This window comes from Ailuropoda melanoleuca, chromosome 10 (assembly GCF_002007445.2).
Source record: "Ailuropoda melanoleuca isolate Jingjing chromosome 10, ASM200744v2, whole genome shotgun sequence".
Taxonomy (NCBI): Eukaryota; Metazoa; Chordata; class Mammalia; order Carnivora; family Ursidae; genus Ailuropoda; species Ailuropoda melanoleuca.
The window spans coordinates 41,268,044-41,295,100 of NC_048227.1; the positions used below are offsets into that span (position 1 = coordinate 41,268,044).

Here is a 27,057-nt window from a genome sequence, read left to right on the forward strand (position 1 = left end):
AACAATAAACTGAAACATTTGAATTTTTGTACCCAATGAAGAAAATTTACTAACAGCAGTTAATAACACAAGAAAATTCTTAGGTGATAATGTCAAATGCATAAAGCAGGATATATATATATATATATATAATATATAAAATTATATATACAAAGTGATCACATTATCTTAAAAATTACACAGAGAAATAAGAATAAAACACATCAGGGGCGCCTGGGTGGCTCAATCGGTTAAGCATCTGCCTTCAACTCAGGTCGTGCTCTCAGGGTCCTGGGATAGCCCCAGGGGCTTCCTGCTCAGCCGAGACTCTGCTTCTCCCTTCGCCCCTCCCCCCACTCATGCACTCTCTCAAATAAATAAATGAAATCTTTAAAAAAAAGAATAAAACAATAAAATGTTAATAGTGACTGTCTCTAAGTGATGAGATTATGGGCTATTTTAATTTTATTCTTTACGCTTTTACGTATTTTCTGCAATGAGCATGGATTGCATTCATATTCAGGAAAAAGTAAACATTAAACAAATTGGAAAAACCAAAAGGACCAAGAAAATTACAAGTAAACACCGGTGACGGATTACAACCGCCACAACTATGTGCTACTACTCAAGTCTGCGTTCACAAAGCGGTGAAAACACAGGCAGCTGCCATGTATTTAAAGCGTGCGCGGGTGTGCTTGGAGAGAGAAGCCCCGCAGAGCCCTGAGCGGACTGACCCAGGCACCAGGTCACCTGCCTCGGGCCCTGCCGGTCTCCACGGAGCAGCTGGGCACTGGCAGCAAGCCTGTTTCCTCCGCGGCTGCCAGTTAGCTGGGCTGGCTCCTCGCGGCTCCAGCAAACACTGAGGAAACTCCGGGGCCCACGCCCAGTCGGTGACCCAGGCTGGTTCCTACTGCACCTGATGGGTTCCCCGGGGCACCGCACACTCCGCCACAGGAAAACAATCTGACTCCTCCCGCGGCCGCCCCCCTCATGTTTGTTTTAGCTGGGTAAAAGGAACTCTGATTAACATCATTTACATGAACAGCTTACCACTTACACCTAATTACCATATGGCACAATAATGATTACGCATATCATTAAATAGGTGCCAGATTAATTGTGTTTATTGTATTTGATTACCGCAGCAATCTAGACTGTAATCAGGATACATTTAGTTTCCATGACTATTTCAAGGTCAATCCCCTTAGAGTTTAAAAACAATAGAATGCTACAGAGCAGTAATCTTGGAAAACAAGGTCTGTTTCTGAAGCCAGATGGCAGTGTTTAATAATAATACTAAGAAGGCAGTAATCTTGGGGACTAAGGTCTGTTCCTAAAGCCAGATGGCAGTGTGTAATAACAATAATAATAATAGTGGCAGCTACATTTATCCAGGGCTTACCAGGTGAAGCCTAATGATATGCCATCCTCACTACAGTCCTGTAAGTATCACTTTCCCTGTTTCATAATGGAGGGGACCCTGCGTGCATGTGTGTATAACAGAAAGAATCTGAACTGAGGGGGCAAAGGATTTTCAGACAGAGGAAGAGAGAAATGGGGAGACTGGGACCCTTACCGGAGCTGATGGAGGCAGGTCCCAGCTAGTAAGTGAAGAGGAAGATGAAGAGCCTTACCCACCAACGACTGGATAAGCATGTACGATCTGATATAAGTCGACAGCAACAACTTGATATCTTTTTTTTTTTAAGATTGTATTTATTTGACAGAGAGGGAGAGAGCGAGTGCACAAGCAGGGAAGTGGGAGAGGGAGAAGTAGGTTTCCCGCTGAGCAGGGAGCCCGAAGTGGGGCTTGACCCCAGGACCCCGGCGTTCATGACCTGAGCCGAAAGGCAGTCGCTTAACCGACTAAGCCACCCAGGCGCCCCAACAACTTGATATCTTAATACAGACAAATTAGTTCATATCCATTCACTCTATACGACACCCATTCAGGAAATCTAAAATTATGTGGAATTGTTTCTATGTCTGATACCACAATCAATTTTCTCCACTCCTTGTTTATTTTAAAATATTTTAAGCATACAGGAAGCTCTGTTTTCTAAGACTCTAAGACCATAATAATAAACAGGTAAGTTGTTTGCTTAGTGTGACTCTCTGCTGCTCATAAAAGACAATAAAGTATATTAAAGAAAATCCGGCAGTTATTTCCTATAATGAAGACAGTAATAGAACTGTTGTTAATGTGAGATATGTATTTAGAGTTCAAGGATCCTATTAGTCTCTCCCAACTGTGTATGCCATTGTGATATGATGACAGATTTTTCAGTAGAATAACCAGGAATCAGTTAGACTTGAGTTCAAAGTCAGTTCTGTCCTTTATGGACATTGTGAGCAGGGGTTAGAAACAACCACTCTGAACCTCAGTTTCCCCATCTGTGAAATCGGGTTAGTAATTCCCACCTCATGGAATAGCGGGGAATTAAATGCTATAATGTATGCAATATGCTTATTAGCAGAATATCAGACATTTACTCAATAATGTTTTGTTGTTATTGCATGCTAATTGGTATACTTACAGATCTCAGTCATTTAAAACAAAAGTATTAAAATCAAATAAGTAAATGCAAATGTTACAAGGGTTATGAAAGGTATCATTTTCTAATCTGAAGTATGGCTCGTTTGTACCCTTTAAGAATATTTTACTTACCCATAAATACAAGAGATGTCGATAACCACATCGATCATATCACAGCAGAGCTCATAGGTTTGCATATCCACTGGGGTACTATCAGTTGCAATATAAATTTTACTGACCACATCAAAGAGAAATGCCTTTTCAATTCCAGAATTCTGAAACAAAAAGAAGATGCTATCTTAAAGGGACAGCTGATTTTAGAACATGTCATCACCATATAAAAAAAATTACATGCCATCCTCAATGTAAAATATGAATGAACAAAAATTAATTAACTAAAAGTTTTGTTCTATTTTATTACAATTTAAACTTCACATAAACCTTTACAATGGATTTGCATAAGAAATAGGAAATTCTTATTTTTCATAAATTATCTATTGTAGGTAAACAAATTGGGCAGTGTTTCCTGGCTCTTAGAGATGAACCTGCAGTTAGGAAAAGGCAAGTATAAACACTAATTTTACTGACTGTAAATCTTAAAATAAATTTTAAAAATCTAAATAAACTCCAAACTGTGGAGTGACAGAGTAAATATGAGTACAACCGAGAAGTCTGACCCGAGTCAACAGCAGAGCTTGCCTAGAGCTGACGGTTTATAGGACTCACTCAGCCAGCACATCATCCACAGTGTTAAACATATAAAAAATACTCCACGGGCTATATCTTATCGCCACAACCAGCCTTAATGCTTCCTACATCTCGCAGGGCTCTATCAACATTGAATGATTGCCTACAACTTTAATAAACACTCTAATTATATCAGGGCAGTACAGGAATAGTTTGGGGAGTGAAATTTTAAAAAACATAAAAGAGCATGTAGGAGCAATCTTCCAGAGTAATCCTTCAGTGACCTTGCAGTGTGGTAAGAGCGAGCAGAAGTAAGACTGTTTTCACGCTTGCAATGTTATTCTAAAATTCTGCAAATGATTCTACCGGGAGGATATTATTTACTTACTGAGATAAAGATGTTTAGCAAATTCTCCAGAGTGGGGAGTTGTGGAATCAGTTTCTGAACCACTTTGCTAAAAGCTTCAAATATTGAATGATCATATATGCTCGTCAAATAGAAGCTGAAAGAGAAAACAGTATTTCGTCACATTTTCCTTCTGACTGGGGAACAGATTGCTTAGGCTGTCACAACACCCATGCCCGGCCGTCTGTACCTACCGTCCCTACACACACTTTCTAGCCCCCTTCAGAATTCAAAATGACCTCCACAAAAAATGAACGTGTCTTTGCAAGCCATTCCTCCGCAGCTCAAAAAGCATGAATTGTGCCCATTCTCATCTACTGACTGGCTGGCCTGGAAAGCTTAAAAATGCAGTGGTATGTGCCCATACGAGCTTCCTCACATCTGCAAAAGAATCCACACCAGGTCATCTCTACCCACTCCTGTTAGGTTAGTAATGGCTATGTTACTGGTATTGAAGCATCTAATATTTTCATTTTCCAATTTGCAAATCAAATGATGCATACATACACTTCCCCATAAAAAACTGATAGAGGGGCACCTGGCTGGCTTAGCCAGTGGAGAATGCCACTCTTGATCTTGGGGTTGTAAGTTGGAGCCCCATGTTGGGTGGAGAGATTACTTAAAAATAAAATCTTAAACGACAACAACAACTTATAGAAAAGTGGTTTTCCCCTGTATTTCTACTTGAATTATCTTCAGAATTCTCTTTTACTTGTGACTATAAATACTATCATATTTATCAAGAATTCTAAACTTCAGCAGATTAACTTCCTGGATTATCTTCTTGAGTTTTATGTTCTTCATATGTGGGGAAAACATTTGACCATTTGTTTAAAAAACAAAAACAAAAATTAGAATTAGCACATGCAAAGCTTGCTTTTCCCAAATACTGTCCCAATGTGTACAGCGCAAATAGGGTCAACAGGTAGGTGAACACCAAACTGCCCGTGCTGACTTTGGATTGCACAGCTGCTTTTTTCCGTTGATTACTGTGATCCCGGAAGGGTTTCTGTTCTCACCTGAGGTGAATCTTTTCTAACCCAGCATCCGCAAGGTCATCGTTTGCCCTCTGATGAATATCTCTCTGGGTTTCAATTTTGTGGTCATCTGACAGACCATCCACTTTATGAATAAACACCTCGAAGTTGATGTCAGTGTTCACTTTGTAGGCCCTGGTCACGGTGAGGTGGAGCCTGGCCAAAGCTTCCATGTAATCGTCCTGGGAACAAAGGCACACTCCAGTCAGGGGAGGCCAAACCCTTCCAAGCTGCCTTCCACAGACACTCTTTTTCCCCCAGTTTTATTGAGGTATGATCGACAAATAAACAATGTGTACATTTAAGGTATACAATTTGATGTTTTGATATACGTATACCTCATGAAATGACTCCCCCATTCAAGTTAATCTACCCATCACCTTACTTCACAGTTACCTTTTTTTTCTTTCATATACACCCCTAATTTGGAAACCATGTGGGTACAATCCTCCAAAATATTTTGCAAAAGCCCAAATAAAAGCTGGTTTCATGGAATTCAAGTTTGAAAACTGAAGTTTCATTAACAAAGAGATGAAAAAGGTGGGCCGGAAAAACACAGCTGTAGGCTGTCATGATGTAGCTTGATGACCGCCATTAAGATCAGTGCTGCAGCTTTATGAATTCAAAGTGACCCCTACCACCTAGGACCTTCCCTGGGATACTGTTCTTCCCAGATTTTTGAGTCCCTGGGTGAACTGTGATGAACAGTTAGAGATGGAAACGTGATCTGGGTTGCTGGGAGGATGGGGAAGGAGCCAGGAGGAAAGATATGAGCACTGGTCTACAGCAGAGGTCAGCAAACCACGGCCCGAGGACCACATTGGACCCACTGTGTGTTGTTTATAAGTAAAGTTTTATTGGAGCCCAGCCACATTCATCTATTTTCATAGTGTCTGTGGCTGCTTTTGTGGTGCAGTGGCAAACTCCTCGGAGACGGTACAGACAGCCTGCAAAGCTTAGAACACTTACTATCTAGCCCTGTACGGAAACAGTTTGCTGACCTCTGATCTAGAGTAACTGACCCAAATAACGCAATACTATTTTTTTCTGCTTCCTACAAATGACACTTTTATATAAGTATGATGAACATCTGCATAGGCATCTCCCTGTTTAAGAAATCAAATAGTAGGGGTGCCGGGCTGCCTTGGTTGGAGGACCATACAACTCTTTCTTTTTTAAGTAACCTGTGCACCCAACATGGGGCTCAAACTCACAACTGTGAGATCAAGAGTTGCATGCTCTATCAAGTGAGCCAGCCAGGCGCCCTGAGCATGAGGTTGTGAGTTTGAGCCCCACATTGGGTGTAGAGATTAATTAAATACATAAACTTAAAAAAAAAAAATCAAACAGTAGACACTGACACCCCGTGTGTCTCTCCCCATCCTCCCAGCCCACCCCATCCCTCTACCCCCCACCTCCAGAGGTATCCACTATCCTGAGTTTAGTGTTTATTCTCAGTCATCTCTTTATACGTTACTACATACATATGTATCCCTAAACTACATACAGAATTCATTTACATTGTCTTGAAATTCAGGGGGAGGCTGTCTGAGAAAGGACAACAAAGGAAGCTTTTTGGGAGGTAGAAATATTCTATATCTTGACTGTGAAGTGGTTACAAGTTATATGCATTTGTCAAACTCACTGAATTATACACTCACAATGAATGCATTTTATTGTATATAAATTATACCTCAAAAATTATTATTGTTTATGTCTTTAACTCTAGAGGGGAGTTAAGGGGACATGTCTGTGAGCAAAACTAGCCAATGTCAAGAGAGTATCATAATCTCAAAAGATTAGAAGTTGTTACTGTAACTTCCCTGCCAGGCATATAAAATGATCTGATTACCAACTAAGTGATGAAGTGACACATACCTACGAGGACTAAAAATAACATCTGAAAGAAAAAAATACTTGGTTTATTAGAACAGGGGGAGGGTGACTGATTTTTCCCACTGTGTTTGTTACTATCTTCTACAACAAATAAAAATACAGGAAAAACACAGCGCCTTAGTTCCTATTCCAAAATTAGATCTAGGAATTACACGCAGGTCAACAATCACCAACGTAGATGAAGTCAACACTCCATTTTGGATCCCAAGGCACGTGTGACATGGCTTCAGGGGGTCCAGGGTGGCCCTGGAGGTGTGGGACATGTTGTGTGGGCTCTGCCTGGGGGGCTGGCGGTGTCATACTGTTAGCTCACAGGAAATCACTCTGGATGCTTCCATGCTCTTTCATCTTACAACATTCTGTGAGGACACATTTTCTCCTTGGTGATATATTTATCTGGCAATCCTGTGATTGTGAGGAATTCACAAGGAAAAAATAAAAATATCAGGCGTCAGACCAACGGAGCCCCGTTGAGAAATAAAGGCAACTACGTTCAAGCGCCTGCCAAGACTGCCTGAAGTTTGCTTTCCTTTTCGGTGCTTGTAATCACATCATATAAAAGTTCCTGAAAACATGGCTTTACAGTCTGCTTCCTGTACAAAAGTAGAGGTCACACAGACTCTGAAACAGCTTATTCCATTATTCCTTCCTTTAGTAAAGGATAGCTCTCAACAATGTTTTTCCTACCTTTTTAAAAGTGGAACTTAAAAAGACAAATTTCTCAAACGTTCTTATACTTTTCTCTGCCCTACAGCTAGGGGAAAACAACACCACAAGAAACAAAATAAAAGAAAACACACACTTACCAACCCAAACTGAAGGGCCACTTTTCATGTTCAGGTAAAATTAAAACAAAATTACAGTTGCAACTTAAAAATAAGCAAGCAAACCTATTTTAGCCACATAATAGCCATAGTGCAAACACCTGGGATAGCGTTGCGATGGACATTTGAATTCTAGAAATGCCAGTTGCTACACAAGCACGATGTGGTATTGAGGTGAGTACTTACTAAGCCACTGTCTTGAAAAGATGAGTCATCTCACTGGAATCTATGTAGCCAGGGGTAGGGCTACGACCCGACCCCCTGCTACCTCGTTCAACAACTACAGAAACAGCAGTGGAGTCACTTAGGGAAAAAACCGGAGCTTAAAAGAGACAGATGAGTGGGACGTAGCCAAGAGCTCGCCCCCCCAAGAGCTCGCCCCCCATGCGGCAGCGCGCACATAACCGGCCGCTCCTGCGTGCTCGAGCTCCCTAATTTATGGGGTTGGCAGACCAAGGCAGGAAGGCAGGGGCTACTGCCAAGGCCACAGATGGGCCAGAAAACAGGTCAGTACAAGTGGCACAGCCAGGAAAGCAGCGACTGACAGCAGGGCTTGGACCTGCTGCAGGTGTCTACAAGCATGCATTTCCAGATGGGCCCCGGGGAAGGGAGGCACTGCTGCTGACAGATCCCGCACCGGAATCTGAAGTCTCTCCCCTGTGCACCACCACCAAAAAAGCAAGAAGAGCCCCTCCTACCAGATGGCCACACTCCCACAGCTATACTAGAAGTACACAGTGCAATCACTTGGAACTAAAAGGCTTAGTTGAAAATTTCATTATTATATTAAACAGGCACCTAGTTCCCTGAATGAATTTATGATGCTCTCAGGCATGAGCAGTCTTAGAGAATGGGTTTTCCAAGAGATGGCTCAGAACCATTATTACTCAGAGTTTACATATCCCTTCCTCCCTAACTCCATCGGCACTCCTGGAAGGGGCAGGTGTGCTCAGCCCATCTGTCTGACTGCAGGTCCAGCTGCAGGGAAATATCATGCCCTGAACTTAAGAGCTGGTTTAGTGCATTCCTGGAAGGACTTACTGCCATGTATCCCCCACAGCTGTGAAAGCCCTTGGGAGAGCCTTCAGGCTAGGCTACGCTTCCAGAACACTTTCTAAGAGCGCCTGGACGTGGAGAGTTTGAAGAGCCTCATTGTCCCAGTTCTGTTCCCTGGACTCTTTCCTAAGACCGGCATGCCTGATAGACGCACCTACAGTCCGCCGCTTCCCTTCCCCTTCCTCACCTTTAACTGCTGGCTCCCACTTCCCAGGAGAAAGGCCCAGAGTACCAAAGAGGCAATTCAGAAGACTAGTTTGAATACTAATAAAGTGAATAACTAATTCCTGGGTACAAAGTCACCAGTCAGGGGGTCCCCAAGTCTTTGCTTTCAGCAAAGTTAAAGGAAGGCCCATCAGGATGTCTACTGATAAACTACTAAAAACAATCCTTTGTGATAGAAAACTGGGCAATTGAGAGACTATAACTTGGAAAGCATTTAAATAATCGAACGAATGCTATAACAAAAGTCACCCCATATTCATCTACTTATTTATGTAAACAAGGTTTCTCAGTGCTTACATCGACACAATCAAAAATGGAATTGATGCCAAATCCTGTCTTATTCATGCATGGATACATGAATTAAGTGGAAAAATACCCATCATCTTAAGAGATATACTTACCAATCAAAATTTTAGTTTTTATACTTAATAGTTACCTATAAAATACATAATAGTTATGCTGTCAATCGTGTACTAGTAATAATTACAATAATTTAATTCAAAAGAAAAACTTCACACTTAGAACTTTATCTTCCTAGGAAACAGTAAACATTTTAAAACGCAGACTTATATATACATTCTGTTGCAGAGAACCCGCGCTGTCTTTCAGATGTCTGCCAAGAATATCGGGGGCAGGGGAGGCGTTGTTGCCGTCCTTGGCCTGTATGGTGGCCCCTCCATCTGTGAGGTTTTGGGGCCATACATAACTCCCTGACGGAGCTCACTGCTCATTGGTTAGGGTTCTACAGACGGAGCCTTTTCCCCTTTGCAACCCTGAGAGCCCCCACTGAGAAACGCTTGTTTGGTAAAAAGGGCTATTCCTGATTCTAAAAACCAAACCAAAACCATCACCAAAAGAACTGGTTTGAACACAGGGGAGGGACTGCCTCTTGTGGGGGGGGGCCTGCAGTCCCATGCACCCCAAGACTGAACTTTACCTGGGAGTCGATGACAAATATCAGCGCTCCTGTTCCCCGGAAGATCATCTCATAGTCAAATGTCGGGTCAAAAAAGTCAATCTGTCCTGGGAAGTCCCAAATCTGGAAGTTAACAAAGGAGCTATTGGACACGTCTTCCCGACAGATCTTGTTGGTGCTTTCCAAGAACAGCGTTTCGTTGGGAGACATTTTGTGAAAGACAACTTTCTGAATAGATGACTTGCCACTTCTCCTCAGGCCCATGAGCAGGATTCTGGGCTTCACCTCAGTGCTGAAGGGATCGCTGAAGTCCAGAACTGGAGAAACCACAAAACAAGAATGAGGGTGAGTTGCTTTCACAGTGGTTAATTAGAGAAGTTTCACTTCCACCTCAGATGTGATTTATGTTTGCAGACAATGCCACTCTTCCAAATATGGAGACTGCTAACTACCTCACTCCACTCATTGAGGGGCCTTTTAGTAAGTGCAGAACACTGAAAAATGCTGTTTTGCGACCCATCACACCATTCCAGAGGGCCAGAAAACTTGTACAACTCCATACCACAAGCAGCAAGTCTGGAGTGTGAAAAGGAGAGCTTTCCTGGAGCAGAGTATGAAGGGGAAAAAATCCAGTCTTAGCATTCCAAAGCAGTGTCTTCTTTGTCCAGATCATCAGAGTCTCTATGCCCTAAAGAGATGCTTGTTCATTTGAGTTATGCCTCAAACAAACAATTTTGGACTTCACCAAAATTTAAAACATTGGTGCTTCAAAGGACACTATAAAGAAAGTGAAGACAACCCACAGAATGGGAGAAAACATCTGCAAATCACATATGTGATAAGGGACTAGTATCCAGAATATATAAAGCACTCTTACAATTCAATAATAAAGACAACCTAATAAAAAAAAAATGGGCAACGGATCTAAAGAGACATTTCTCCAAAGAAGATACAAAAATAGCCAATAAGTGCATGAAACAGTGCTCCGCATCATTAGCCATCCAAAAATACTAATCAAAACTGCAATATGATGCCACCTCACACCCACTGGGATGGTTATAATCAAAAGACAAACAATAACAAGTATTGGTGAGGCTATGGAGTAATTAGAACCCTCATCCACTACTGGTAAAGAACATAAAATGTGATGTGCTTTCAACAGTTTGGCAGGTCCTCAGAAGGTTAAACACTGAGTCACCATAGGACCCAGCAATTCCACTTCTAGGAATATATTCAAAGAAATGAAAACATATGTCCAATGTACATGAATTTCTTTTTTGTTTCCTTCTGACAACCCCTGTTATATATTTTTCTCAGTCCCTGGTCCCAATCTAATTCAACAGTGACTGGAAAGTAATTCTTTCGTCCCTTACTCTAACTAGTAAATTTTTCCAACTCTCTATAATTGTCTAAAGCACATATTACTACTTGATAATATCTTAGTGAATTTCATTCCTACATATAATATTTTGATGTTTGAATTTGCAGTAGGTTTCGGTAAACACACAAATTTCAGGTAAAGCAATAACTGAATAAAGAAAAAGTAAGCAGGTACAGGTGTGCACAGCTGCTACTCCACTACAAGCAGCACTTTACTCTCACCTACCCACACTTTCCAGTCCAACTTAACTCAATCCAACAGCCTGCTGATGCTATACTATAGAAGCAATAATGTGCGAGGAAAGCGCCCAAAAAAGTCACCAGCTTTCTTCTTCTTCATCAGTCATTATATGCTACTCACTCGCAGTCAATCTTAGCAAAAGCAGGGCATAAATTAAAAAAGAAAACAGGGCTTCGTGTTTTAAATTTTTCAGGCTGGTAACATGTCACAATCTTCCCCTCCCACAGTGAATCCCTAAAAATAACAGAAAAGGTATAAACCATAAATAAATAGATGAACAAATAAACATAAATATCTGAGCTTAAAACAACAACAACAAAAACCCTCAAAGTTGACAGATTACAGAGAAATCCCTAAGAAACGCAAAGGTCAGATTGAAGAGGGAACTGCAGCCTTTGACTAGGAATGGTAGGGTTCTGCTGCAGAAGGGAGAACTGGTGGCAGCCCAAACAGGAAGGGACATGAAGACAACCAACGGGGTTGTTATTTGGAGAATCATAATGAGAAAAGCCAGCAGATGAGCTCTGTGCACTACTGCCACCCACCCACCCAGTAGACACTTGCAGGTAGGAGCAGTGACTAGGGGTTTGGGTATGAGGGGGAAGGCAGTGCTCCAGGGGCTCCGGATGCCCAGCAGGAACAGGGAGCACCCACACTACCACTCTCCACGGGCTCTGCCCTTCCCTAACTCTCACCACAGGGCGTGGAGTTCAACAGCTGGAAGCAGTTAACTTCTTCCCTCCAGACATTTCCCCAAAGTCTAATATCCGTATACCAGAACATACATCTGAAGAAGCAGAGTTCATAAAGCAGTCAAACTTCCAAGTTAAGTATAATTAAAATATTCAGAGAAAATGTGGTATCCGTAAAACAAGAACAGTTTTAGAATAAGAGCAACCATGAAAAATGGCCTTAGCCATCTTAGAAATAAAAATATAACTGTGTGGGGGGTTAGATATATGAATTGAAAAGCAGAATAAAGACAGATAAAGAGGACAATAGTTAACTGGAACATCCAAAGCCTCTCAGAATTTAGTACAAAGGGATATAGTGCTGGAAAGTAGGAGATAAAGGTTAAAGTGACATAAAGAATAATTATCTCAAACCAGTGGAAAATATATACTTGCGAAAGTACATTAGAAAAGGGTCCAGAAGGACGCATAGCAAGCAAAGACTGTATGGGTGAAAGATCTGGGAGAATGATCAAAGGGATTTTGGCTTTAATTTTTTTTAGGTTTATTTTTTTTGGTAATCTCTATACCCAACGTGGGACTCGAACTCATAACTCCAAGATCAAGAGTCACATGCTGTTTTTTTGTTTGTTTGTTTTTTCTAAAGATTTTATTTATTTATTCGACAGAGATAGAGACAGCCAGCGAGAGAGGGAACACAAGCAGGGGAGTGGGAGAGGAAGAAGCAGGCTCACAGTGGAAGAGCCCGATGGGGGCTCGATCCCATAACGTCGGGATCACGCCCTGAGCCGAAGGCAGACGCTCAACTGCTGTGCCACCCAGGCGCCCCAACATGCTGTTTTGAGCCAGCGGCACCAGCTAGGCACCTCCCCATGGCTTTAATTTTAAAAAGGAAACACATTCATACATATATATATATATATATAAAAATGTTTAATGTATAGGGAGCCATGGCAGACATAGAGATATTTCAAAACATTAAATACCTTAAAACTGTGATTTCAACTCCAAATTTTCTTGTTAAGTGCTTGTTGTAAAGTTTCTGTTTTTTCAATACAATAAATATATGTACTCAAAGTAGTAGATTGATAAGGTTGGTTGGACAAAAAGATATGCAAAACATGGTTCCTATCTTGAAGAAACTTAAAATCCAGTCTAGGTAATGTGGTATGTGCACAAAGATAGACAACTAGATCATTGGAATAGAATAAGGAGTCCAGAAATAAACCCACATATATAAGGACAACTGAGTTTTGACAAAGATGGAAAGCCAATTCCATGGAGAAATGATAGTCATTTTTACCAAATGGTGCTAAAACAACTGGATATCTATATGCAAAAAACAAACAAAACAAAAAAACACAAAAAACGAATTTCAATCCACATCTCAAACCATATACAAAAATTAGCTCAAAATTGATCATAGGCCTAATTTTAAACCTAAAACTATGCAACTTCTAGGAGAAAATATTTATGACCTTGGGTTAGGCAAAGATCTCTTAGATATAACACCCAATATTGATAAATTGGACTTTATTAAAATAAAAGCTTCTGCTCTTCAAATGACACCATTAAAATAATAATAATAAAAATAAGGAAAGCCACAGATTAAAAGAAAATACCTGCAAATCGTATACCTGTTAAAGGATTTGTATCTGGAATATGTAAGGAATTCTAAAAACTCATTAATAAGAAATTTTTGAAAGGGTGGGAGAGCAAAAGATTTGAACAGACAATTCGCCAAAGAAAACTTATGGAAGGCAGATTCACACATGAAAAGATGCTCAGCACATCATCAGTCATCCAGGAAATGTAAATCAAAACCACAAGGAGATACTGTCGCAGACACAGTAAGAAGGCTAAAATGAAGGACACCGACAGCAACAAGAGTTGATGAGGATGTGGCGGCAGCAGAACCCCCACACACTGCTAGTGGAAACGTAAAATGGTACAGCCATGTTGGAAAGCAGTTTGGTGGTTTCTTAAGAAGTTAAACATGTATTATATTATCCCAGCCATTCTGCGGTTACATATTTACCTAAAAGAAATGAAAGTATGTGTCCATACTTGCACACAAAGGCTCCTAGCAATTTTATCTGTAATAGTCAAAGACTGTTAACAACCCAAATGCCCACCAGCAGGTGAATGGATACATTGTGGTGCATCTCAGCAATAAAAAGAAATAAACTGTTGACACATATAACATGGATGAATATCAAAAGGATTATGTTGAGTGAAAGAAGCCAGTTCTATTACATAAAGATTCTATTTACATAAAGTTCTAAAAACTGTAAACTTATCTATAGTGACAAGTAGCAGATCAGTGGTTGCCTGGGAAATGGAAGAGGTAGTGAAAAGGGGTCAGAGGGAACAACCTCAAAGGGTATAAAGAAAACTTTTGGGGGCGATGGATACGTTCTTGGTTATGGTGGTGGTTTCACAGGTGTACATTATCAAATAGGTGTAACTAATTTTACGTCAACTATACCTCAGTACAACTTTTTAAAAAAAAATGATTGATTGATTGATTGATTGATTGATTGGTTTAGACAGGGAGTGTGCAAGAGGGATAAAGGGCAGATGGAGAGGGAGAGAAATCCTCAAGCAGACCCCACTGAGCATGGAGCCTGACACAGGGCTCGATCCCAGGACCCTGAGATCATGATCTGAGCCAAAACCAAGAGTTGGTGGCTTAACTGACTGATCCGCCCAGGTGCCCCTCAATACAGCTCTTTTAAAAAATGTATTCTCAGGGGGTGCCTGGGTGGCACAGCAGTTAAGCATCTGCCTTCGGCTCAGGGCGTGATCCCGGCGTTGTGGGATCGAGCCCCACATCAGGCTCCTCTGCTATGAGCCTGCTTCTTCCTCTCCCACTCCCCCTGCCTGTGTTCCCTCTCTCATTGGCTGTCTCTATCTCTGTCGAATAAATAAATAAAATCTTTAAAAAAAAATGTATTCTCAGAGCGGCACCTGCGTGGCTCAGATGGTTGAGTGTCTGCCTTCGGCTCAGATTGGCTCGGGACCCCAGGGTCCTGGGATCGAGTCCCACATCGGGCTCCCTGCTCAGTGTGGAGCCTGCTTCTCCCTCTCCCTCTGCCATTCCCTCCACTTGTGCTCTCTGGCTCTCTCTCTCTCTCAAATAAATAAATAAAATCCTTAAAAATAATAAAAAAATAAATAAAAATGTATTCTTGGGGTGCCTGGGTGGCTCAATCAGTTAAACCTCTGTCTTTGGCTTGGGTCATGATCTCAGGGTCCTGGGATCAAGCCCTGCATAGGGCTCCTTGCTCAGTGGGGAGCCTGCTTCTCCCTCTCCCTCTACCTGCCACTCCCCCTGCTTGTGCTGTCTCCCTCTCTTTCTCTCTGTCAAATACATAAACAAAATCTTTAAACAAAAATTTAAAAGTAAATAAAAATAAAAAAGAATACCTGACAAAAATTTTTTTAAATGTATTCTCAAGGACAAAAATGGAAACCTCAAGAGCTATAGTTGTTCTATTATTTTTTTTAAAAGATTTTATTTATTTATGTGACAGAGATAGAGACAGCCAGCGAGAGAGGGAACACAAACAGGGGGAGTGGGAGAGGAAGAAGCAGGCTCCCAGGGGAGGAGCCCGATGTGGGACTCAATCCCGGGCAGACGCTCAACGACTGCGCTACCCAGGCGCCCCTATAGTTGTTCTATTATTGCTCCACAAACAGCTAGTGTCAGATCAATGCAAAGAGTAGGGAAGAAATGCCCACGGGTAGTAGGAAGGAGCTCAGTGCATTACAAGGGTTATGAATGCAGACAAAGCAGTGCAGGATTTGGATGGAGTTGATGGGGGTGGGGCGAAGGAGGCTCTCTAAGAAGAGCAGAGACCAAAGGTAGGCAAAGGCACCGTGCCTTTCATAGAACAGGTAAATATGCATGCAATGAAAACTCAGCAACTATATATGAAGGTACCTTCCATATGCCACGTACTGTGCTGGGCACTCTCCACACTTCATCCCATTCAACTCTTTCAGGAATACATAGTATTATCTCTCCATTTCACAGGTAAAGAAATTTCAAGCTCTGGGAAGATCAAGTTAACATTCAAACTGAGGGCTGGCCCATCCAAAAGTCTATGCATTCTGTTTCTGCTGTGCAACACTCAATCCAATCAAAGAAAGCAAAAGTCCACATTAAATTATGTACAAGCACAAAAATACTGAAGTGTTTATAAATGTTTTTATTTCTTCCCAATTTATACACTGGGTATCAGTGCAGATTTTAACTTATCTTCATTAGGGTCTGCAAGTGTCTATGTGGCACGACCACCCATGCTGGTGCCTTGGAGGATGGACCTCCACCTCCTGGGGAGAGTGGGAGGTGATGGAAGGTCACCGTGTAGAGAGGAGGTGGTGTACACACGTTTATATACACAGACTGGCTGGGAAGCGAGATTCACGTGCCACTACAACATACACACACCGTGTTGGAAGTACTTCCTTCTCCCTGCCAAATTCAAGCACAGGCCACCGATGGTAAATTGCTGGGCAATGGTGGGCCAGATCAGCGAGGGTACCATCAACTCTGTGGAGACCCCTCAGGCCCATGCAGATGCATTTTACATTTAGCTTGTATGGACACATGCCAGATACCTGGCTAGACATTTCTGCAAACTTTTACCCCCTCCCCCCCCCACAGCCCCCATCCCCTGGCCATGAGGAGGTGCAAGTCTGTTTTGGACCTGAGGAATCTGGGGAGAGGAACATGCCCAAGATCACAGGGCTAGTATGTGGTAGAGTCCTCGCCTAGAGTCTTAGCCAACAATCAGATGGCATTCAACAAAAACTGCAACAATGAAAACAAGAGACTAGGAAATACCAGAGTACGTCATGCATAATAAGAGTACAAACTGCTAGTGAAACTCTTAGATTCCCTTAGACATGTATGGTGCTGGTTCACAATATAAACATATTTGTTACGTGAACCTGGTTCACATAACAAGATCAAGACTCTTGATCTTGGGATCATGAGTTCGAGCCCCACGGTGGGAGTAAAGATTACTTTAGAAAATAAACAAAATAAAGAAAAAAAATTTGCCGTTGTTCTCAAGCACGATGGGCCTCTAGGGTCTAATATAGATCATGTACATATTTTTTTAAAAAATCTCTCTTCTAATCCTCTCCCACCTCCCCTCAAGTGTCTCTGCTTCCAAAACCCTGTGGGGCTTCCCAGAGGCTCTCATCCCCCTCTGGGAGTGAGAGCAGGGAGTGCATATCAGGAAATGCAGCACCCAACTCTTGGCCTCCTGGCCAGCTGGCTCTCTCCACTAAACTTTCCCTGTGCATCACCGTTCACTCAAGAACATCCTGAGAAAGGTGAAAGGAAGAGAATGAAGGAGGACAAGAGCTGCAGTATAAGGGCTAATACTTATTTTTTTTAAAAAAAAAAGATCAAAAAGACACTACAGGATTTGGGACTGGAGATGGACTCCCAGGGAGGGCCCTTTAAACGTGTCAGCGGGTGTGGAGGAAGTTGCTGGGAGAGGTGAAATTTACCACAGGGCAGTTTGTTCAGTTTCATAAAGGTTCCCTGATTCACTGCCAAGTGAGGGCCGGGGCTGCGCCAGGGGCTGCAGACACAAAGGAAAGATTCATTCCTTAGTGATTAGAGGAGAAAGCAGACAAGAAAAACTGACAATTACAGTGTACTGTTACGGAGGTGTTATGGGCTGAGAGAGAGGACTCCCTGGAGAAATATCTGAGTCTTAAAGAAAAGGAGGCATGAAAGAGATGAATGAGGAAAGGTCGTGCCAGAAAGAGATTCTGGCTTTCCCGCACTTTAAGGAATGTAGTTTAAAGGCAAGAAAAGGCTGCACACTGTCCAGTGACTTCCTTCCCACAGCATTTCGAATAAAATCCAAACACCTTCTTTCCACAAAAGGCCCTACATGGACTTCCCTCTCATTCCGTGCCGGGTTCATCTTCCCCACTGGTTCCCTATCCTGTAACCACACTGGCATTCCGGTTCCTCACCCCCAGGGTCTGGACGTGTCCCTCCCTCCACCTGATAGGCTTCCCCTAGCTTTCTTCCCACTCAGCCCAGAAGCAATTTTACCTCCTCTCGGCTGAATGGGACCCCATCAGTTCTTGATAACCCTGTGTCTTAATAGTACTTATCACTGGGGTGGGGCTTGGGTGGCTCAGTCGGTTAAGCCACCACCTCTTGATTTCGGCTCAGGTCATGATCTCAGGTCATGCGATTCAGCACAACATGTGCGCTCCTCGCTGAGCAGGGAGTGAGCTTGAGGTTCTCTCCTTCTTCCCCTCCTCCCTCTCACTCTGCCTCTCTCTCTCTTTCAAATAAATAAATAAATCTTTAAAAAAATAGTACTTATCACTATACAAAACTGTCTTTTTACTTTATACATTTGTCTTCTTGTCTGTTTACTTGTTTATTGTCTGTCCTAAATATACACAGGCAAATTACAAAGCATGTGGCATGAGTCCAATAAATATCTTTGAATAGGTTCGTTGATAGAGAAGTCTGTCACCTTCATGGCAAATAAAAACTGCAACAAAGACAAGAGACTGGTAAACACCAGAGTACATCATGCATAATAAGGGTACAAACCTCTAGTGAAACTTTTTCAAGTCTACTTAGACATAGGTGGTGCTGGTTCACAACATAAACACATTTTTTATTGTGGACCACGGCCAAAAATATTTTGTCAACCACTGCTAGATTCCGCTACCTCATGAATGAGATGCTGGGAAGCCTGGATTTTACTTTGAAAGCCATAAGGAAATCACTAAGGATTTTAAGAGGAGACTAACATGATCAGATTTACACTTCAAGAGGTTCACTCCAGAAACACACCCCCTGGCGGAGGGGTTGGTGTGGAGAGAGTGAAGGGGTCTAGAATAAGCCACTGTGCCATAAAAATTATACTGAGCTAAAGATACTGAAGTCCCTGAAATCCCTTATTTGCCTGAAGCAAAGCCTCCCCAAAGAACTCAATTGCCATAAATCTCCTTCCTGGAAGCAACTCTAATCTTCTCTTGGTGAAGACTCAGATAGAAAAGTTGGCACCACACCCAAGCAGACATGGTCCCCAAATTATCCTATCTCCCATCTGTTCTCCTGTGGGCCCGTTTATCTTTCCAAAAAGTCATTTGTTTTTCCATAAATGCCCTTTCCCCAACTCCCTTCCAAGAAGTCATTCATTCTCCCAGAACTGCCCCTGTGCCCCTCCCCATCCTCTATTAAGATAGTAATACAGCCAGAATTCTAAACACCTTCTTTTTTAAAGTTTATTTATTTATTTAAGTGATCTCTACTCTCAACATGAGATCAAGAGTCACATGCTCTTCCAACTGAGCCAGCCAGGCTCCCCTCTAAACACCTAAGTTGCACTTTCTGTGAACTCTCACACATTAGTACATAATTAAATCTGGTTTTCTCTTGTGAATCCATCTTTTGTCAGATTAATTTGCAGGCTCCCAGTTCAGAACCTAACAGAATAGAGGAAAAGTTTTTCCTCCCCTGAGCAGTTAGGTTATTCTAGAACACAAATGAGAAATGAAAGAACTAAGGCACAGACCACAGAAATGGTCAGAAGGCACAGATTTGTGACCAGTTCAAGTTGACTCAATAGTATTTAGTGATCCCCTGGACACAGATGACAAGGGAGAAAGAAGTTCCCAACCTGTCAGACCAAGCTAACAACAGTGCATTCACAAAGATGGTAAAGGGAAAGAGGCTGAACTGGTATTTGAAGTTGTGAAGTCTGGGGTGCCTGTTCACCTGCCGCTCAGGTGAGAAAAGAATCCGGGGCCTGCGAAGAACAGTAACATGAGGTCACAGATAGGTCTGAAGTGGGAATGTAGGTCGCTGAGGCCATTCATGCCTCAGCTGCTGGTTTTTCCCCTAATCTTGTTGCCTGAGGGTGAGGGAATTTTTGAGAGGTTTTAGCCTTGGCCACCGTGAAACAGCTCAAACCAACTGACTCCAACCTCTTATCACCCAGCGGTTCTCATGTCCTGACCACCTGCATAGCACAGAGGGTCACCTCTAACCCTCAAGGGGGTAACCTGTATCCTTTACAGGTGCAAGAACTGAGGCCTTGGCGCTTACTACAATAAACACTCAATAGATGTTTGTTGGTTGGGCTAATTGAATGAAAGTGACTAAGCAGAATCTGAATCTAAACTAACTGAAGCTTTAAAAAGAAACTTCCAGTCTGATATTGGCCCAGATCAGCACTTGAGTATCAAGAGTATGAGCTTTACGCCTAGTTTATCGACTGCAGTCAGGGACACTAAACATACCCCACCTATCTTGCACTGGGTCCTGTCAGCACCCCAGTTTTCCAAACAGCCTGGCTTTGTAACTAGATTGCAGGAAATACTAGGGAAATTCAATCACCCCAGGAACAGCATTATGAGGAGGGGCCATACAACCAGACCTGCAGGCTAATGACTTCATCAGTAACTGGCAGATCCCTGTCAAAAACCAATAGTCCTGTAAATATACAAAGAAGGGAAAGATGCATAGGCGCCTTGAGTATGCGACTGCCGAGGGGCCACACCTGGCTGATTTGTGGGTTGGTAATGTTCACCACAAAGAAGGAACCAGAAATCAGGAAAATGGGAACAAAAGGCCTGACCACAGTTCTAACAGGATTGGTCTTACCTTCTTAAGCTCACGTGGTCTCTCAGCGGAGAATGCGACATCATAGGAAACGCACTTCATAAATTCTGAAATATTATACAATTGAGAACTATTCTAATTAAGGAATGTTCTCCAAGAGGTGACACCTTTGAACGGGTTCAAAATACGAAAATGAAACAAAGATTTAATGAAAAATTAGGAAAACATGGTGGCAAAGTGATGGCAGGTGGAATGGTTTAAATAGTACTGGGAAAGTGACAAACTGGGGTTCAAGTCCCAGCTCTGCCATGTACCAGCTGTGTGACCCCATACATGTCCCCTGGCCCATGAGTCCTTATCTATCAGTCTGTGTATACATGTGCACCCCCCTTCTTTCTTTTTTTACCCCAGACCATGCCTATGTAATGAGAGGGCCTTTTGTGGAATGTGGCTACAATGAGAAGCTCACATAGTCTTAAGGGAAAGTTAGAATTTCTTTGCTATTAGTATCCTGTGGGGTCATCAAAGGCTTAAGTTTCTGTTTACTAATGCTCTTAGGGAGAGGCCTCTGGTTTGTTTCTATTTGCAACATTATCTGCCATCCTTTACATTTCTGATCAATGGAACTTCTTATACATTCAAGACCCAGGAGCTCAGGGGTGAATGGCTGGCTCAGTTGGTGGACCATGCCACTCTTGATCTCAGGGTCATGAGTTCAAGTCCCACATTGGGTGTAGAGCCTATTTAATAATAATAATTTTTAAAAAAGACCCAGGAGCTCAGGGAGAAATTCCATCCTAAGTGGGAATTAAATATATGAATAATGCCATTAATAAGAGAATATACAGAAATAAAAAAAAAGAATATGCAAAAATCCTAAAGATTCAATGTCCATTTGATCAACTACTTAGTAAGGAGAATTAAATGCAAACAGAACATATATTTTCAAAGGCATAGAAGTTTTTGAAAGTGGTTTTTATTTATATGTGAAGACCAAATCTTTCTCTATGAAATCCTTTCATATCACACTGGCAGGTCACTAAAAAAATTCCATATATGAATATTTCCTTAACATATATATTCAGTAACACTTCTAATGTGTTCTCATTTACTAATGCTCCTGCAAGAAGGGGAAAGCGTTCTTGTGAACTTTTTTTTTAACGCTTTGAGAGTGATCCAGGTTGGTTTTCAGTGGTCCTCTACTCTCTACTTTATGCACTAAGAAACTGAGCCAGAGTCTCGCCCAAAGGTCCTCAAGAGGAGAAAGTCGACAACATCCTGCACGATTTAGGCCAGGAGTGAAAAACCCATTTGTCACAGAAGAACCAGGGAAAGCCACTCTTACAAGACAGCTTGAAAGCTTTCCCAGAAGAGGAAAAACAGAGAAGGTTAAAAAAAAAAAAAAAAAGGTAGGGGCGCCTGGGTGGCACAGCAGTTAAGTGTCTGCCTTCGGCTCAGGGCGTGATCCCGGCGTTATGGGATCGAGCCCCACATCAGGCTCCTCTGCTATGAGCCTGCTTCTTCCTCTCCCACTCCCCCGCTTGTGTTCCCTCTCTCGCTGGCTGTCTCTATCTCTGTCAAATAAATAAATAAAATCTTTAAAAAAAAAAGGTAAGGACGAATAAAGGAAGTAGAGAAGAAAAGTGAGAAAAATGAGCAGGAAAGAAGTGGCTGTAGTATGAAGTGAAATTGTGTCCCCATCAACAGCTATGGGGCCGGGGGCCTGATTGAAGCAGAGGGTAAACAGAGACACACAGCCAACTGAGGACTGACAAAGATGATCTTTCAAACTCAGAACTACATCCCTTATCCAGAACTCCAGAACTTAGTGTCTGCTTCGTTTTTTCCCATCGGACTACCCTATGTCTGTTCTGATACGAAAATAGGGGAGATTTCTGATAGAAGTATAGAATGAAGATTCTCTGACACCCTGAATCACTGAGCATCCAACCCCGTCCGACCCCTAGTTTAGCCTCAGGTTGTGATCTCCGGGTCATGAGATCAAGACCTGTGTCTGGCTCCGTGTGGAGTCTGCTTAAGACTCTCTCCCTCTCTCCCTCTGCCCCTCCCCTCTCACTCACAGGCGCCGGTGCCGTATGTATTTAAACAAGCATTGTGCCGAAGGTGTGACCAATTTAAGTATTCTGTATTTCATCTATTCCAACTCTTCTGTATCTCTGTATTTCCAGGGCCAGAGGGAAACCGAAGAGATTAGGCATAGCCAGGGCTGTAGCCAACCCAACTCTTTTTGGACAAGGCAGAATTACAAGGAAAGGGATTTACATATCCATGAACTTGACCCTCTCCTAAACCTTGCTCAGGTTTAGCTCATGTTGTAGCTGCAGAAAAGTCCTAGCACCTCTGAGCCACAGTGGCCCTATCAGAAGAACAATTATCTCTACTTACTCTCAACGATGAGAGGATGAATTCACTAATAATTTTTAAATTACTTTAAGAAAAAAAAAAGAAGCTGACACTCATGATTAATAGATGCAAACGGGTGGTTTCTCTGCATTTACACCCATCAGGGAAGTATCACCTGCTGACCGTCGATTTTTTGTGCCTCCAGTAACCACCTAAACTGTCACTTCCTCAGACCCTAAGAGAGTTCACAGGCTGCTATGGAAACAAGACCGCACCTCAGCTGGACTGGGTGAGCAGCTGTCTTAGCCAAGTTTCCCCTAAAATTTTGGAGGGAATTTGGGAAAAAACAATTTCACTTTCTGATTAAATATGATCTTTTATTTTTTTATTTCAAAGTATTTATTTATTTGAGAGAGAGAGAGAGAGAGAGAGAGAGCATGCGTGCACGAGTGGGGCGAGGGGCAGATGGAGAAGCAGACTCCCTGCTGAGCAGGGAGCCCGCCATGGGGCTGGATCCCAGGACCCCGCCCCCTCCAGATCACGACCTGGGCCGAAGGCAGATGCATAACCAACTGAGCCACTCAGGCATCCCATATGATCTTTTAATTGCTTTCCTTGTTATTGCAGTTCTTAAAGCACAGTAATTTATTAAGGGTTTAAATTCCATATGTCTAAAAACAATCATTATATTTGCTGCAATTGTTTTTAATGGCTTATTTATTGTCTCCACTCTCTGTAGTTTTATCTGGAGTGAGGAGGTTGAAGGTGAGACTCACCTTATATCTGATTAACTACTTTCAAAGGGGGGCATTGAGAGGTGCCCAACTCTGTCCTTAACAGAACTAAAGTTCCAGAGAACACTCCAGCTATTCATGAATAAAATTTGGAGTGCAAGCCAGAGAAGTGCAATTTAAGTTTCACCTTAGCAGCACTAAGTTTTCAAATTTTGCACATTGTGGTAAAACTTGCATGGCCCTCAGCTTAAAAATAAGATCAGAGGTTCCTTCTAGACTAAGGGAAACGAATTTCACACTATCCACTTTCAATCTACCTTCTTTTGCACAGTTCCTGATAAACTGCTTTGCAACTTACCTGGTGATGCTAGTCAGTCCCACATCCCACCTGCCAGGATAGATTTCTGAACCTCATGGAAAAAGCCCCAGGTCTCCACTCAGCAAAGGCAACAAATCAAGTTCATTAGGAAGGTAACAGGTAAAGGGAGTTCGTTAGAGAAATGTTTTGTTCATGGTTCAAAATGTACCATATCTACATCTTTCCTCAGAGTAAAAAAGTTCCTTTCCCTCCACATTCCTTTTCTTACATTTGAGAGTAGGTAAATATAAATTTTACCAAAAATAACACAGGATTCTAATGCAACATGTGCCCAGGGCCCATTAGAAATTGAGATGACCCTTTGGTAACGCTTGAGGTCCCAGGAATGAGAGTCACAACTCCTGGCCTCAACCCTCATCTCAACTCCCCAGGATCGTGTCAGTTGGCATGACACTGTCAGGGACAGTTGTTGCTAGAAGTGCTGACTGAGGAGCCTATCCGCCACTCTAGAAAGTGAATGCTCTGATAAGAGATTCCACATTCAGGCCTAAACCCCAAAATCAAAGCCAGGGATGAATGGAAAGAACAGGAACCTGAGATGATAGAGGAAGTCTTCCGAGAACAGACCACCTACCTACAGCAGGCCCAGGGGAAGAAAGACCCAGTTTCAGGTTTGTTTGCAGGAGCAAATAATCATTTGTCGCTCCTCTTACCACGAAAATATACTCAATGCTTTTATAGCAAGATTCCAGGTTGATCCCAAGAACTCACGAGGGATGATTTTATTACTGAAGTAATGAAAAGCATCAGTTACAGACGAGTTTGCCTTTAGGTTAGGAGCAGTGGGGAGCATTCAAGACCAGGCTCTGGGGAAGCCCTTTGTTCAGGAAATCCCACCCCTCTGGCAAAGCTTTACTTTCATTTCAATTTCAAGTCCTCAAATCAAATTTTAAAAGTGCCCCCTTAAAGAACTGCAGAATAAATAATAGGCAGGTCCTTTACTTTCCATGGAAAGTCTCAGGTCCCCAGAACAATATCGAATTACAGGGCTTTTCTTCCCAGATACAGTCTCTTTTCTTTCTTTTTTTAAGAGTATCACACATGCGCCCTATTGTGTGTCTACCATTTTGAATATCTTCCCAATACATCCCGATTCTGAATCTCTGGAGTCTTCTAAGAATCTAGAAGGAGCTACCGAAAGCAATTTGAATAATAACAAAGCGAATGAACAATTTAATTACCAAAAGTAGCCCTAGAGACTCCAACAAAAGGGTTGGAAGCCTTTATCTACAAAAACGTGGCCACGTGCTCAACTGTGGGACCAATTATGGGGAGTGCAGAAGAGAGAAGCACACAGGTGCACACACCAATTTAAGCAAATGGGGAATTAGCACAAATTCTCTCTGGAGACAGGACACTATGAAAAAGTGTGACTTAGCTTCTTTCTCATCTATCAGACTCAAGGTTTAGTTAACTTTCTTCCCTTTTTAAAAAAACTTTCTTCCCTTTCTGATTAATTGAAAGTAGCACCTGCCATACATAAAATAATGGAAATTGTCCTCCACAGAAAGGCTCTGAATAGGAATTTTAAAATAAGTTCAATGAATTTTCAATAAAAGTTCTTCCAAATCAACAGTCACAAAGGTAGTTTTACCCCTCCCACAATTTCTTCAAAGTGAAATTTTTAGAAGTTAGTTCTTTCTCTAGGAAGCCTACAGCTTCCTCTAGATGTTATGTGTAACAGCTTCATTCTATTGACCTTTTCAAGTGACCTTACAATAGAGTACTTTTCCCTTGCTTTGGAGGCAAACAAAAAAAGATGAACCTTTCTGGAATCCTAAAAAACTCTCAACTTTCTTAGGCCTTAATTAAATTAAATGCAGGAGCCCCCCACAACCCGAACAATCGCTAAATCTCACTTCTTAAACAGGAAACAGAGTTTGCTTGAGTGACAATGTATTCCCCCGCCCCGTGCTCACTCCAGGGCAGGCACTGCCATGCCCAGGTGGTGACACTGAGCAGAGATAAGGTGTCCTAACAACTGTATTTGCCTGGATCCCGGGAAACCCGCAGCCACTCGGCGACTTCCACATCACTTGCGCGCGCACCCCCCACCCGCGGCGACACGGGTGCCTCCGACGCCGCAACCCGTGCAGCCTAAGGACCCCTCCCGCGGCGACACGGGGTAAGACTGACACCCGCAGCTGCCGACGACCCTGCCAGTCACGCTGCCGCCGGCTGCCTTTTTTAGCCACGACATCTGACCAGGCTTCGACAGCAGCATTCAGGGAGAGGTCCCAGGGCGCGCCAGGCGGTCCCCTCCCATTCCCAACCCCCAGACCCTGTGGAGAGCTCCGGGAGAGGGGTGGGGGAAGTATTAGCCCTGGAAGGGGCAAGAGAGGGTACGTTCCTCCTGCCCTTACGCTTCCTCTCTCCACGGATCCGGGTCCCCCTCCGCCGCCCGCACCCGGGATCCCTCATTTTGCAGCCCGTGGTCGCTCTTCTGGCGCCCCTCCCCGCCCCCACCCCTTCAACTCCGCTCTTTTGGATCCCCTCCAAGTCGGTGGCCCGCGCGCCTGGTCGGGCGGGGGGCTGGAAGACACAGAGGGAAGGGACATGGTGCCGGCTGAGGACGCGCGGGGCGTGGGGCCGGGCGGGGGACCCCGCGCTCACCTCCCTCCTCCGCCCCGCTGTCCGGGTCGGCGTCCGAAGAGTCGGGCCCGTCCCCGTAGTCCGCTAGCCCCACCAGCTCATCCTCCTCGTCGTCGTCCTCGTCCTCCGGCTGCGGCTTCCCCAGCACCTGGCTCATCGCTCCCACGGCCGGCCGTCCCGGGGGCGGCGGGGGTCCCTGGTGGGGGCCAAACCTCTTCCCCTGCCGCTCGTAGCCTATTTCTGAATTGGGGTTTTGTCTGAAGGTTCGCAGGAGCCCGCGGAGGCAGGGCCGCGCACCCCTCGTGGCGGCCGGCGTCCAGGTCTGGGTCGCGCGGTTCCCACCGCGCCCGGAGCCCCCTTCCCCGCCCCGCCCGCCTGCCGGCGAAGGAGTCAGCCGGAGCGCGGCAGTTCCTCCCCGAGGAGGGAGAGAGAGACTGCGTGACCCAAGTCACCTGACACACACTGTCACACACACACACACACACACACA

General features: G+C 43.3%; 1 protein-coding gene across 1 annotated transcript in view; it reads right to left on the reverse strand.

Moving 5' to 3' along the window:
• RRAGD (Ras related GTP binding D) overlaps nucleotides 1–27,043 on the reverse strand; it is a 39,699-nt gene extending 12,656 nt beyond the window's left edge. The window contains exons 1-5 of the mRNA XM_002922661.3: nucleotides 26,589–27,043; nucleotides 9,584–9,879; nucleotides 4,628–4,827; nucleotides 3,591–3,705; nucleotides 2,648–2,790 (exon numbers count right to left, since the gene is read on the reverse strand). Coding sequence (XP_002922707.1) covers nucleotides 2,648–2,790; nucleotides 3,591–3,705; nucleotides 4,628–4,827; nucleotides 9,584–9,879; nucleotides 26,589–26,724 — 890 coding nt within the window. The 5' untranslated portion in view covers nucleotides 26,725–27,043. The remainder of the gene's footprint in view (nucleotides 1–2,647; nucleotides 2,791–3,590; nucleotides 3,706–4,627; nucleotides 4,828–9,583; nucleotides 9,880–26,588) is intronic.
• Between the last annotated feature and the right edge of the window lie 14 nt (nucleotides 27,044–27,057).